Genomic DNA, 13,166 nt, shown 5'->3' with positions numbered 1-13,166 from the left:
TGTAAACAACGTGCAATGCCAAGTGAGGTGACTGTTTGACCACATTACAGATTCTGCCTTTAAATTAAAAAAGAGTCCTTGGAAACAGTTGCAATGCCTGTTTTGTGTTTTTAAGTAGATTGCGGCACAGTATTTTTTATCAACATTAAACCTTTTACACATACGGCAATACTTGAGGCTATGACTCTTAACACATTCAGCGCCAGTCACGATGATAGTCGGGTTAACTCGCCGACCGTTCAGCGCCAATCACGAGTATAGTCGGGTTTTAATCGTTATTTCTTTTATTAGCGATATCCATTCATTTTCATCCATCCAGCCTGATGTTATCATTGGGAATGGGTCTGAGCTCGCAAAAGGGCAAATACCGCCGCCTACGCCTTCCAGCTGGTATTGCACTCCATTAGGAATGGTGTAGTTTCTTTTCTGGGACGATCTGAGCCGTGCGGGTGGGGTTTAAATACTCAGGCGAGGTAGGTCTATACAACAATGGCATGGAACAGTAACCCCGCCTGCCCATTCGTGTGTATGGCTCGGTAATGTGGTACGGACCTCCACGTGCAGTATTTGGAATGGCGATCAGATAATTGGATTATTTCTTTTGCATTACATCAGATACAAGGTAAGAACACTATATATAAATTTGACCGTTGATCTGATATTTATTTCTACCCCGATCGACGCTGTCTCTGTGTGTGGCTGTGTGCCGTTGGGTGCAGGAGGTGGGGGGGGGGGGGGGGGGGCGCCGCGGTCCAGGGCTCTTTTCATTCTTGCACGAGGAAGGATAATAATGATGATCTAGCGTTGATTATGATGATCTTACCCCTTGTGTCTAATAATAATAATAATGATAATAGATATAATAATGCATGCATCCACACATACAGTAACTGAGAGCATTCCATTACAGCTGGGGAGATTCAAATGCTTTGGACTGATTTTTAATTACATTTTCAATGAAAAGCATGGATTATTATGATTTACGCTCTTTAGACCTAAAACGCCTGCTAATAATGCATTATATACTGTAGCCTGTATATATATACACACAAATGTGTTTCCCGGTTTCAATGGGTTAAGAGTGTGCAAGTATTGTTAGAAATAAATGCTGATTATGCTTATCAGTTATAATAGCAGTATTAACAGTGAACATTCCTGCAGTTCTGTCACAATTCAAACACTCATCTATTAGAGAATATTGTGAACTTGGCAGTGAAGACGCAAACGGGATTCAAGATTTGAAGTCCGATAAGATAAGACGTTCCTTTATTGATCCCCTTTATTGATCCCCTTGGGGAGATGCAGGCAGCATGGCAGCATGGGGGGAGGGGAGGTACAGGTATGGGCAGGGTAATAGTAGAAGACATAAATACAGGCAATAGAATTATAGTACAGTAGAAAAGTAAAAAAAATAGGCAGTGTAAACAATATAATTAACTCTGAATATACGCATATGAGCAAGTCTTCCCTGCAGTCAAGACAGTGTTGTAGTACTCGAGTCCCGATGTTCAGGACTTGTGACTCGACTCGGACTTGAGCACTGATGACTCGGACTTGGACTCGAGCATTGACTGCATTCAGACTCATTAATTGATAAATACAGTTATTTATTTAAAAAAAATTGTAATAGGCCCTAATCATTTGGCATAAGATATTGACGGCTAGTGCATTTGTTTGGCTATTGTGTCACAAAGTAAATTAACGTACAGTATTTGTATGTCCGCTCTTTGACTGCCAGAGTGGAGTGGACTCAACCTCGATGACTCGGACTATAGGGTAATGGGGACTCGACTCGGACTCGACTCAAGCTCTTCTTTGGTGACTCGGACTTGGACTCGGACTCGAACACTGGGGACTCGAGACTCGACTCGGACTCGATCTAGTGACTCGACTACAACACTGAGTCAAGAATATTTAAAAACATCTGCAAGAGGGCACACTATACTTTTTCAAAATGTCACAGGCAGGTACCGCTAGACGACACTACTGATTGGGACGTAGAACGCAAGGTCAGCGGTTACATCGCAGGGTGACGAGGTTAGTGAGCTGACGGGAGAAATGAATGATGCGGTGGAAACATGAGGGTGATGTGTGAGATTCAGGACTGAGGTGCAAACTCACCCCATGGGAAGAAAGGGCCCACAGACGGCCAGCCAGAACTGCCTCAGGAGTGGGACATTCCCACTGCAGCAGAGCGGGGTAGTCTGCCAAAGAATGGAGCTATTGAGTCTAAGTTAAAAACTGCAATGAAAATCACACGCGTAAACTAGCAACACTGTGTGTCGTCAGAGATGTGAATAAAGGACTAATCAACCACAGGGGAAAGAAGGTACATAATGTCCGTTGTGTTATAGCCATGAGTAGTGTATTTACATATTGTGTTAGTAATATATTTATCTTTGGTGTCGGCAAAAGTCCAAAACAAATACTGTCTAGACCGGGAGTTGAACCAACAGAGAGAGTGCTCTCACAGTCACCCACCCAACCTGATACAAACACAACAATACTATGATGATGGTTCGTTTGAATGTTTTACGGCTATGGTTAAGATATAAAGTTAGGGTTAAGGTTAGGGTCAGTTTAAGGTAACAGTGTGGTTAGGGTTTGGGTTTGGAGGAGGCTGTCAGAAAGGTGTGTCTTGGTCGTCTTGCCTCCCATTCTAGCACCCTGGGTTTGTTCCCCAGCAGGGGAGCTCAAATGTTTTCTGAAAACATTAAAAGTTGACTTTTTTTTTTATGTAATATAATATGTACTTATTAGTAATATGTACACATTGTACATTTTCAACATATTACTTATGGCTATAACATAACGTACAATATGTACCTTTTTCCTGTGGTCGATTAGTACTGTATTTACATATTTTAAGCGAGATCGGGGTGGACATTCCCACTGCTGGGGTTGTCGAGCCAAAGAGTGGAGCTGTTGAGTTAGAAACAGCGACGGACATCTCTCACTTAAGCTAGATAATGGTGACATCATCCGTGTGATGTCATCAGACCAGTGAGTGAACCTGAAGAAGAAGGGATGCCAAACACGCTTGTGTTATTGTTATCTGTCCTGCATTTTGCCTGCGAGAAGACTACGTCGTCTCTATGGGACATTAGACTTGTCTTCAGATCATTACACTTGTGTTCCTATTTGAACATAGACAAGTGTGTTTGGTGCTTGGATCGAATGCACGCGCACACACATACACTAATGAACACACAAAGTGAAATAGTGGTTATACAGGGTGTCCGCGGATCCTTAAAAAGTCTTAAAAAGTCTTAAATTGGTTTATCAATAATTAAGGCCTTAGTTTGTCTTAAAATGTCTTAAATCCATTTTCAGAGGTCTTAAAAATGCCATAGAAAGGAAAGATAAAATGCCATGTCATGTTTTATTATGAAATCTGGGGAAGAACGGTTAACGGGAGATAAAGTCGGGAGTTTTTATTGGCCGCGTTGTAGCATCACGCAGACCGGAATGGGGCGGAACCAACACAGGTCCTTATGTTGGCCGGGAACAATTTCAGTGCCAGTGGAGTCTAGCTAACGTTAGCAAGGCGAAGCGGAAGCGATAACGTTACGTTTAGTTTAGCATTTGCACTCGTTAATATGGGAAAGTGCCAATTTAACGAGAACTGGCTCGACAATCCACTGTTTGCGCCATGGTTGGTCCCAGTCAAAGACCATTACGAGGCCCGCTGCAACAACAAAAAAAGAGCAGTCGAGTCGCACATGCTGAGCAGCGCTAAGCGTACCTCTGCAAAAACGGCGCCTGCAAACTACTATTTCGAATTTCTTTTCGGCCCCGCCATCTCAGGTAGGACTATAACATCTGCACCAACAGAAGTCTGGATAACATGCGGCTCCACGCCAACGCTTGAAGCTGAGGTCTTAACTTGAAAATAATCTATTCACGGATGTAAACAAGGGCACGTTTGTGTTTATGTTCGATGAGAGTCACCCACTATGTATTTTTTCCTCCCACCCACCCCCTCCTAATGTACAGTATCCTCCCATCATATGTATGTTAGGATCTATGGGTAACAGTACTGTATATTTGCATATCGTATATGTCACAAATGTAACAGTACTATATACCTGTATCATGTCCCTATGCCATAAATGTCACTATGAATTGAAAATGGGGGACCCTGATGTAAACAAGACAAACGTCTTTCTCTGGTCTGCATCCCCTTAACAATTGTGTGTATTGAGCCGTACTGTATTGTACCCATTCTGCAATCTGTTAAACAAAGTTTTCATTCATTCAACCAAACCACAAAAACAAAACGACTGGATGAATAAATGAAAAACTTTATTAACAGATTGCAGAATGGGTACAATACAGTACGGCTCAATACACACAATTGTTAAGGGGATGCAGACCAGAGAGACTTTCGTCTTGTTTACATCAGGGTCCCCCATTTTCAATTCATAGTAACTGTACTGTTACATTTGTGACATATGCAAATATACAGTACTGTTACCCAGAGATCCTAACAGAAAATATATACATATGATGGGGAGGAGACTGTACATTAGGAGGGGGGGGGGGGGGGTTGGACATTTACGGTGCCCAGTTTCTAATTGCAGCCTCCCGTAGGTGCTCTTTAAGAGCGGTTTTGAATGTGGGCAGGGGTAAAGTGGGTTTTAGGAGTGAGGTTTAGCAGTAGTCTGACCAGTTTGTTTTGTGATGTTTGTAATCTTGTTTTTAGGGCCTTTGAGGTGCTTTGGTACCATGAGGTGCAAGCATAGTCGTAGTACCCTTGAATGAGTGCTCCTGCCAGAGTCTTCAGGGTATTCTTGTTTACCAGAGAGGAGATCCGGCACAAGAATCTTGTTTGTTGGTTGACTTTTTTGATACCCTGGGGAGGGTGGTAATAGTTATGTGTTCTGACAGGTATCAGTCCTATGGTGATAATCATGTGTTCTTACAGGTATCAGTCCTATGGTAGTATGTGTTCTGACGGAAATGTGGCTGTTGCACTTGCTGCTTGGCCCCTGGTATATTTTGTATAGCTATATTTGCTATTTATGTTTGGTCACCCCTTTGTTGAAATTCATCCAATCCAGTTACTCCTTTAAGTTCAAGATTTTTAAGTTTCCAAGTTATTTTTTAATAAACATCTTTGGACCAACGTGTCCCTAAACTTAAACTAATTGGTGTCGTTGCATGATTTTTGCCATTTTGTTATTGTGAAATTGGTATTAAATTTAATTCTGAGTGGCATTAAAAAGTCTTAAAAAGCCTTAAATCTGACTGGGCTAAACCTGCAGATACCCTGTTATAGAAGTGCTCCTTTCCAGCACTTAATAACTATTCCTTGTGCTGTTTGTTTGTTTGTTTGTTTGTTTTATTAAGATCCCCAATAGCTGAATCCATCATGATCTAATTAATAGATAATTATGCTAGATAATATCATTTAACACAGATAGCCCATTCTCGAAGACACTCTGATGTCACGAGACCGCCGCCATCTTGGTATAGGGGGACCATACGGATTTCTACCATCAAATCCATGCATTGAGCTCCGTTTTTATTACATGTTTTATCACATTCTTGTTCATTTCATAACATTTTCATACGATTTGTTTTGAAAATATTGAGGCCAACATGGCATTTCACTATTTCGAAAGCCTTTCTGGTGATTCTAAGGCGAGATATGAGTCAAAGAAACTCCCCCTGATTACCACGACCACAACATCAGAGCGAGTTAGCCGAACGTTAGCCACCAGCCACTTTTTCCTCTGTGATGGTATAAAACTTCCGATTTGGATTTCTGTTTTTGTCATTAGTATAACGCGTAACACAGCAGCTCTTTGGCATTGTGAAGGACTGAAGAAAAGTCTGCTTGGTTGTCTTTAATTTGCCGCTTTAACTATCCGTTGCTCCACTAAATAGTGTACACAATGTACCAGGCGGGGCAGTTTCCCCCCACGCTGCAGTTGCGTAGCAATAACAGACAGGAAGTTGACTTCGAGAATGTAATCATACTCCCCCAATGATGACATCATGGCAAGCATTCAAACACCCGCATTCAAAAACGTCAACAGAACATTCAAATGCGAGAAACCAAAAGAAAAGCACCTCAGATCTATTAACATGCACAAGGAGACATGCTAGATGTTGGGAGTGACATGGGGTTTACCTTTTTCCTTTTTTTTTTTTTTTTTTATGAATAGGTGGGTCTTGTATGAGGAGAGCAACTACAGGGGTGCTCAGATTCTACTGAAGCCTGGTGAGGTCGTTGATTGGCGCAAGTTCAGCAGCTGGCAGCGAATTGGATCCCTCCGACCTCTTATTCAGGTAAGAGGCCACACCCCCTGATGCTCTTAGAAATTATTACAGTAGCCAGTATGAACATGTATGAACATGTATGAACATGTATGAAAACAACTGAAATACTGTGGACACACAATGGTGGAAACAGGAATGATGCACATTTTGTGTGAGAGTTATGCCACAACTACAGGCTTCCTCCGCTCATCATGTCAACAACACATCCACCTCCACAATTAGCCATGTTTGCATTTACAGTCGTTTCTTATTCAGCAAATTCATCCTTGATCTGAATTATTATTATTATTGTTTATTTATTTATGTTTTAAAGAAAACACATGTGTTGAGAGGTCGACCCTCGTACGCAGAACAAGGGAAACCTATTTAAATGCGTTGTGATTAAAACGTGAAATGAAAAGTGATGGCTAACAGTGCTAAGTGTTGACACACATTCTAAAATGCACACATTAAAGCAACATGCTAACATTATGGGGAATAATAATGCTTAGCCTACCGTCTTCTCCAGAGTCAGACAAAAAGATGGGATACCAATTTCCTCTCTGTGGTTCAGCTATTTGGCTGCAAGCTAGCCTAGCTTAGCACAAATTAATGGAAGCACATACGGACCACTAACCCAGCTTAATATAATTCTGGGAGAGACGTTTTTGGCTAGCTCGGCCGTATCTACTTTCATTCATTTGTGCTAAACTGGGCTATCTTGCAGCCTGATACCTTTCTACTGAATGCACAAAGAGGAAATTGGTATTTATCTTCTTGTCTGACTCTGGAGAAGACGGTAAGCTCATTTCCCATAATGTTGGTGTGTTCCCTTTTTAAGGCGTAAAAACATATGTAATCTCGAAAACAAATTCAAGTCATTGTGCACCATGTCATTATCATGTTCCTTGTTATGGGGTTCCATTTGCAATGCCCCATGTAGGGCCATAGAACACGTTTCTATTATGGATCAAAAGGCACCCCACACACGTTTCCATCATGAACCTGATGAATGCCTAAAAGGAAAATATTGTATTACTGTAAAAGCTAAAAGGTTTTCCCCACATTGTCACATAATTTATTTTAAAATCGTTGTGTATAGATTGCTTGGAGGCAGTGAGCAGAGGCATTGATCCTGTCTGTCTGTCTGTCTGTCTCTATCTCTCTCTGAGTAGAAGCATGTCCACTTCCGTTTGAGGAACAGAGAGACGGGACTTCTGATGTCAGTGACCGGGGATCTGGATGACATCAAAATGATGCGTATCCAAGGAGCAGAGGACACCGATGGAATCGAGCAGGTCTGGTTCTATCAGGATGGACATCTTCACTGCAAGGTACGTGTATCGTAACCATAGCGATCTGTCGGTTATAAGACAACTTGGCAAGACGATAAAAAAATTATTATGAAATGACTTGTTAAGTGTTGTTTATAAGCATCATTAGTTGGAATGGCATCCATAACAATCGAGACTTTAATTCAACAAATCATTCAAAACATCCATAAATTACATGTGGTTCTTTGCCGTTTTCTGGCAGAGTAATCCTGTTTCAAAATATTCCCCCCAGGGCTGTGGAATGTAGGGCTATAGTCATGAAAATACCAGCAGTGCCGTCCTCAACCACGGAAATTCTCACTCAACTAATAATCATAAGATATTGTCACTAACTCAATTTAACTGACAAATCTGTACAATTGCATCTCCCACGTTATTGTCCTGCAAATGAATGCAATGATACAGACGGATCTCTTCTAATATAGTGCTTATGAAGGACCAGAACCTACTTTTACATTATCATAAAGAAGTCATCCAGCAAACATTATCAATCAAACGTGTCAAACAAGACCCTAGCAACCGATAAGTCGTCTAACTGGGAGGAGGCAGACACCCTTGTGTGTATTGAATGACAAACCCAATTCACTAGATTAGGGGTTGTCAACGTTTTTTTGACCGAGGACCAATTTAGGGACCCAAAATTGGATTGAGGGCCACCCAAGAAAGAATGGGACACGTCTTGTGAGTCATACACGACTTGTGAGATGCCTAGTTGCCATGCAACCAGTAGCCTAACAAGCTTTCAACAAGGTCAACGTCAAATGTATTCATAGAGCAAATATTTTTTTTAAACAACCAAGGTTGACCAAAGTGAATAGAAATTTTGTTTTTACAGGCGGTCCCACATGGGCCAAAAGAAAATAAAAATAAAATAAGGCCCTCCCTCCCTCCCTCCCCCCACCCCTATACCAGACAAAATCATTCCACAATATCTTAGATAGTTTATTAATCATTGTTTTTCCTTTTAGCTTTTAAATCACCCGACAGCAGTCACATATCTCTTGCATTCTGCAGATAGAGAAGAAGAAAAGTAAGAACATAATAGAAAAAATAAACAATAACAAGCTGAGAGACCAGGGAGGCCAGTCAGATCGCCTCCGTCACATTATCCGCTTCCATACCCTCAAAGAAAGTTAGGAAAGGATCCCAAATATTGTGGAATTTTTCGGTACAACCTCTGATAGTATACCTGATCTTCTCCAGTTTAATATGATACATGACCTCTCTCATCCAGTGGCCGTAGACAGGTGAACCCGGGTCCTTCCATTTGAACAGTATCAGCCTTCTGGCCAAAAGTGAGCAGAAGGCCAGCATTCTAGATTCCCACCATCTAAAGTGGATGTCCGCTGGGGCCACTCCGAATAATGCAATATATGGTGATGGCTCCACTAGAAAAATAGAAAGTAAAAAAGTACTGTAAATACTAATACAAATACAAACAATGTGCACAGTTTACACAGAAAATAGTACTGCAAACAGTACTACAAATATAACAATAAAAATACAATATAAAATGCACAGTCAAATAGAAACACAGATGTACGGCTCACCCTGAACGAAAGGCCAGTGAGAAGGGGAGGGCGTCATTCCTTACTTGACAGCTAAGGGGGCAGTTTTACCCTCTTGAAAGCAAAGTACTGTGATGTCGTAGGTTGGTCTGTATTGGAAACAGACAAATATAATGCATGTTATTTACAACTCATCGCGGGGCTGCCAGAAGCATCTCTGAGCCACGCTAGGAACTACTACTACACTAAGTGTGTCCGACTCTTACCACCAAACCTGCACGGACTACAACGTATGGCGTATATATCATGCCAGTTTGGGTACCTTATGTATACTGCACCTGTGTATACAGTTTACTTCACTTTACTCATAATATATTTTCCGATTTTTATTCTTTATTGCCCATATGTATTGTAATGTGTAAATATATATATATATATAACTGATATGGCATACAGACCCTCACCTGCACCTTTGTTTACACTGTTTACTTGATCATATTCAGTTAATTATATTGTTGTTGTTTTTATTTTTATTTTTTTATATTCAGATCTAATGTTATTGCCTACATTTATGTCTTTCTACTATTATCCTGCCCATACATGTACCTCCAATAAAGGAATATCTTATCTCATCTTACTTTGAGAACGCCTGCCTTGAGATGAACAAAGGTCTGTGCCTTGAATAAGCTCCTCCAGACCCCCGCAGCGCTCGTGTCTCACCCCTGCCCTGTCCTCTAGCTGCTGGAGGGGTTGGGGTTAGGGTTAGCTTGTGTCTCGTGTCTCACCCCTGCCCTGTCCTCCAGCTGCTGGAGGGGTTGGGGTTAGCTTGTGTCTCGTGTCTCACCCCTGCCCTGTCCTCCAGCTGCTGGAGGGGTTGGGGTTAGGGTTAGCTTGTGTCTCACCCCTGTCCCCTGTCCTCCAGCTGCTGGAGGGGTTGGGGTTAGGGTTAGCTTGTGTCTCGTGTCTCACCCCTGCCCTGTCCTCTAGCTGCTGGAGGGGTTGGGGTTAGGGTTAGCTTGTGTCTCGTGTCTCACCCCTGCCCTGTCCTCCAGCTGCTGGAGGGGTGCTGCATGGGGCCCATCGGCAGTATGACCATGGCAGGCAGCCGCCTGGGTCTCTCCTCGGAGCCCGACGCCCCGCAGCAGCTCTGGAGCATCACCCCCGACGGCCTCGTCCGCTGCTCCGGGACCCCCGACCTGCTGCTAGACGTTAAAGGTGAGAGACCAGAGAGATCAGAGAGAGATCAGTGAGTCCAGAGAGAGATCAGTGAGTCCAGAGAGAGATCAGTGAGTCCAGAGAGAGATCAGAGAGTCCAGAGAGAGATCAGTGAGTCCAGAGAGATCAGTGAGTCCAGAGAGAGATCAGTGAGTCCAGAGAGAGATCAGAGTCCAGAGAGAGATCAGTGAGTCCAGAGAGAGATCAGTGAGTCCAGAGAGAGATCAGAGTCCAGAGAGAGATCAGAGAGTCCAGAGAGAGATCAGAGAGTCCAGAGAGAGATCAGTGAGTCCAGAGAGAGATCAGAGTCCAGAGAGAGATCAGTGAGTCCAGAGAGAGATCAGTGAGTCCAGAGAGAGATCAGAGTCCAGAGAGAGATCAGAGAGTCCAGAGAGAGATCAGAGAGTCCAGAGAGAGATCAGTGAGTCCAGAGAGAGATCAGAGTCCAGAGAGAGATCAGTGAGTCCAGAGAGAGATCAGAGAGATCAGTGAGATCAGAGAGAGATCAGTGAGTCCAGAGAGAGATCAGTGAGTCCAGAGAGAGAGAGATCAGTGAGATCAGAGAGATCAGTGAGTCCAGAGAGAGATCAGTGAGTCCAGAGAGATCAGTGAGTCCAGAGAGATCAGTGAGTCCAGAGAGAGATCAGTGAGTCCAGAGAGAGATCAGTGAGATCAGAGAGAGATCAGTGAGTCCAGAGAGAGATCAGTGAGTCCAGAGAGAGATCAGTGAGTCCAGAGAGAGATCAGTGAGACCAGAGAGAGATCAGTGAGTCCAGAGAGATCAGTGAGATCAGAGAGAGATCAGTGAGTCCAGAGAGAGATCAGAGTCCAGAGAGATCAGTGAGTCCAGAGAGATCAGTGAGTCCAGAGAGAGATCAGTGAGATCAGAGAGTCCAGAGAGAGATCAGTGAGATCAGAGAGAGATCAGTGAGACCAGAGAGAGATCAGTGAGTCCAGAGAGAGATCAGAGAGATCAGAGAGAGATCAGTGAGATCAGAGAGATCAGTGAGTCCAGAGAGAGATCAGTGAGTCCAGAGAGAGATCAGTGAGTCCAGAGAGAGATCAGTGAGTCCAGAGAGAGATCAGTGAGTCCAGAGAGAGATCAGTGAGATCAGAGAGAGATCAGTGAGACCAGAGAGATATCAGTGAGATCAGAGAGAGATCAGTGAGTCCAGAGAGATCAGAGAGAGATCAGAGTCCAGAGAGAGATCAGTAAGTCCAGAGAGAGATCAGTGAGATCAGAGAGAGATCAGTGAGTCCAGAGAGAGATCAGAGAGTCCAGAGAGAGATCAGTGAGTCCAGAGAGAGATCAGTGAGATTTTTATATTTATATCTTGTTGTATTGCCTATATTTATGTCTTAATTCTATTACCCTGCCCATACCTGTACCTCCCCTCCCCCATGTTGCTATGGCGCCTGAATTTCCCCAAGAGGATCAATAAAGGCATAATCTCATCTTATCTATATTTTGACAGTATACATTTCAGGTATTTTCATAAATGTTGACTTGTTTATGGGGAAATATGCTTTTTACTTTAGATCTTTCATAACAACTCAAACTACTATACAAATCTTACATATTTGTATGGGCTGGGACTTTATCGCATTAATTTTGATTAATTAACTACAGAAAGAATTAAAAAAGTTAAAAAAAGTTATGCATTTAATCGCATGATGATTTTTCTTTATTGTGTACGAATGTTACCTTTCAAAGGAGACCAGACTCATGCATGTGCTATAAGTATAATAAATCGCAAATTACTTTTTTTGTTAGTCTGGTTTGTTCATAAAAAAAACTATAAAATAAGAGAAATTGAGATCAATCACAAGTTATTTTTTCCAATGGTCAACTGTTCTGGAATGTACTTGAAAGTACTGCGTTTTACTTTTACCTCGAAAGTGCTTGAGTTTACAAAAGAAGCGCTATATATTATATATATATATAATTCCTAAAATTGCATTGGTCTGTGTAGTAGCGAATACAGGATTTTGCTGCTTAAACGTATGTATAATGTACATTCATTGATTCACTCGTATACCCAAATTCATTTGAATTGAAACATTTCTTTTCGCATCAAATATTGATATGCGATTAAAATGTGATTAATTTCGATTAATTAACTATAAAGTCTCGAATTAATTCAATTACAATTTTTAATCGAGTCCCAACACAAATGTTGGAACACATAGCCATTGATGTGTACTGTATGTTGGAGGCAAGAGTTTAAATGAGAACTGTGTTTTTAACAAGCCTGCCCAGAATCCAGCTAGTCAGCTAGTGACCCCTTGTGGACTAACTTAACAATGACAACACGGACACCATCATTGTTGAGAGTAACTCTTGACTCTCTGTTGCAGGCGGACACAACTACGACCAGAACCAAGTCATTCTCAATGCGTTTGATCCGAGCAAGCGGACCCAGCAGTGGGCCGTGGAGATGCTATGAAGACTGGGGGAGCTGCAGAAACGGACCTCTATATAGTTTTCTCCGGCCCGGCTCGGGAACAAGGAGCCTCAGTGCTCCGGTCGTGCCCCCCCGCCCCCTACAAGTAAAGACAACACGCCTTCGGAGGCGGCTGAAAATGCGCTGCTGGAGGACTATAACATTTGGAACGTGTGACGTTTACGGGAAAGGCTGCATTACCAAGAGAATGGTATTCGTTACTTCATAATGATGAGAAAAGTGGATTGTGAACTTTAAATACTTACTATACATATTTTACATTCATGATAACATATTGTTGGGGAGGTTTATATTGTGTCCATTTTCATTAATAAACCCGTTTGCATATTTTATCTCAAGTCTGCTATTAATGTTCTTATCCTCGTCCTGTTGTGCAA

General features: G+C 42.2%; 1 protein-coding gene across 4 annotated transcripts in view; it reads left to right on the top strand.

Annotated features, from left to right (window-relative positions):
• The window catches only part of LOC311229191 (uncharacterized protein), a 50,541-nt gene extending 37,420 nt beyond the window's left edge, over positions 1–13,121 (top strand). For all 4 annotated transcript variants that reach the window (XM_084315259.1, XM_084315258.1, XM_084315256.1 and 1 more), the window contains 4 exons: positions 6,174–6,297; positions 7,443–7,601; positions 10,162–10,324; positions 12,683–13,121. In XM_084315259.1, coding sequence (XP_084171385.1) covers positions 6,174–6,297; positions 7,443–7,601; positions 10,162–10,324; positions 12,683–12,771 — 535 coding nt within the window. In that variant the 3' untranslated portion in view covers positions 12,772–13,121. The remainder of the gene's footprint in view (positions 1–6,173; positions 6,298–7,442; positions 7,602–10,161; positions 10,325–12,682) is intronic.
• Positions 13,122–13,166: the final 45 nt, after the last annotated feature.

The sequence above is a fragment of the Notolepis coatsorum genome (genome assembly GCF_963971535.1).
Source record: "Notolepis coatsorum genome assembly, chromosome: 5".
Taxonomy (NCBI): Eukaryota; Metazoa; Chordata; class Actinopteri; order Aulopiformes; family Paralepididae; genus Notolepis; species Notolepis coatsorum.
The sequence above is the reverse complement of the archived record's forward strand: the minus strand, read 5'-3'. Positions and strand labels throughout refer to the sequence as shown.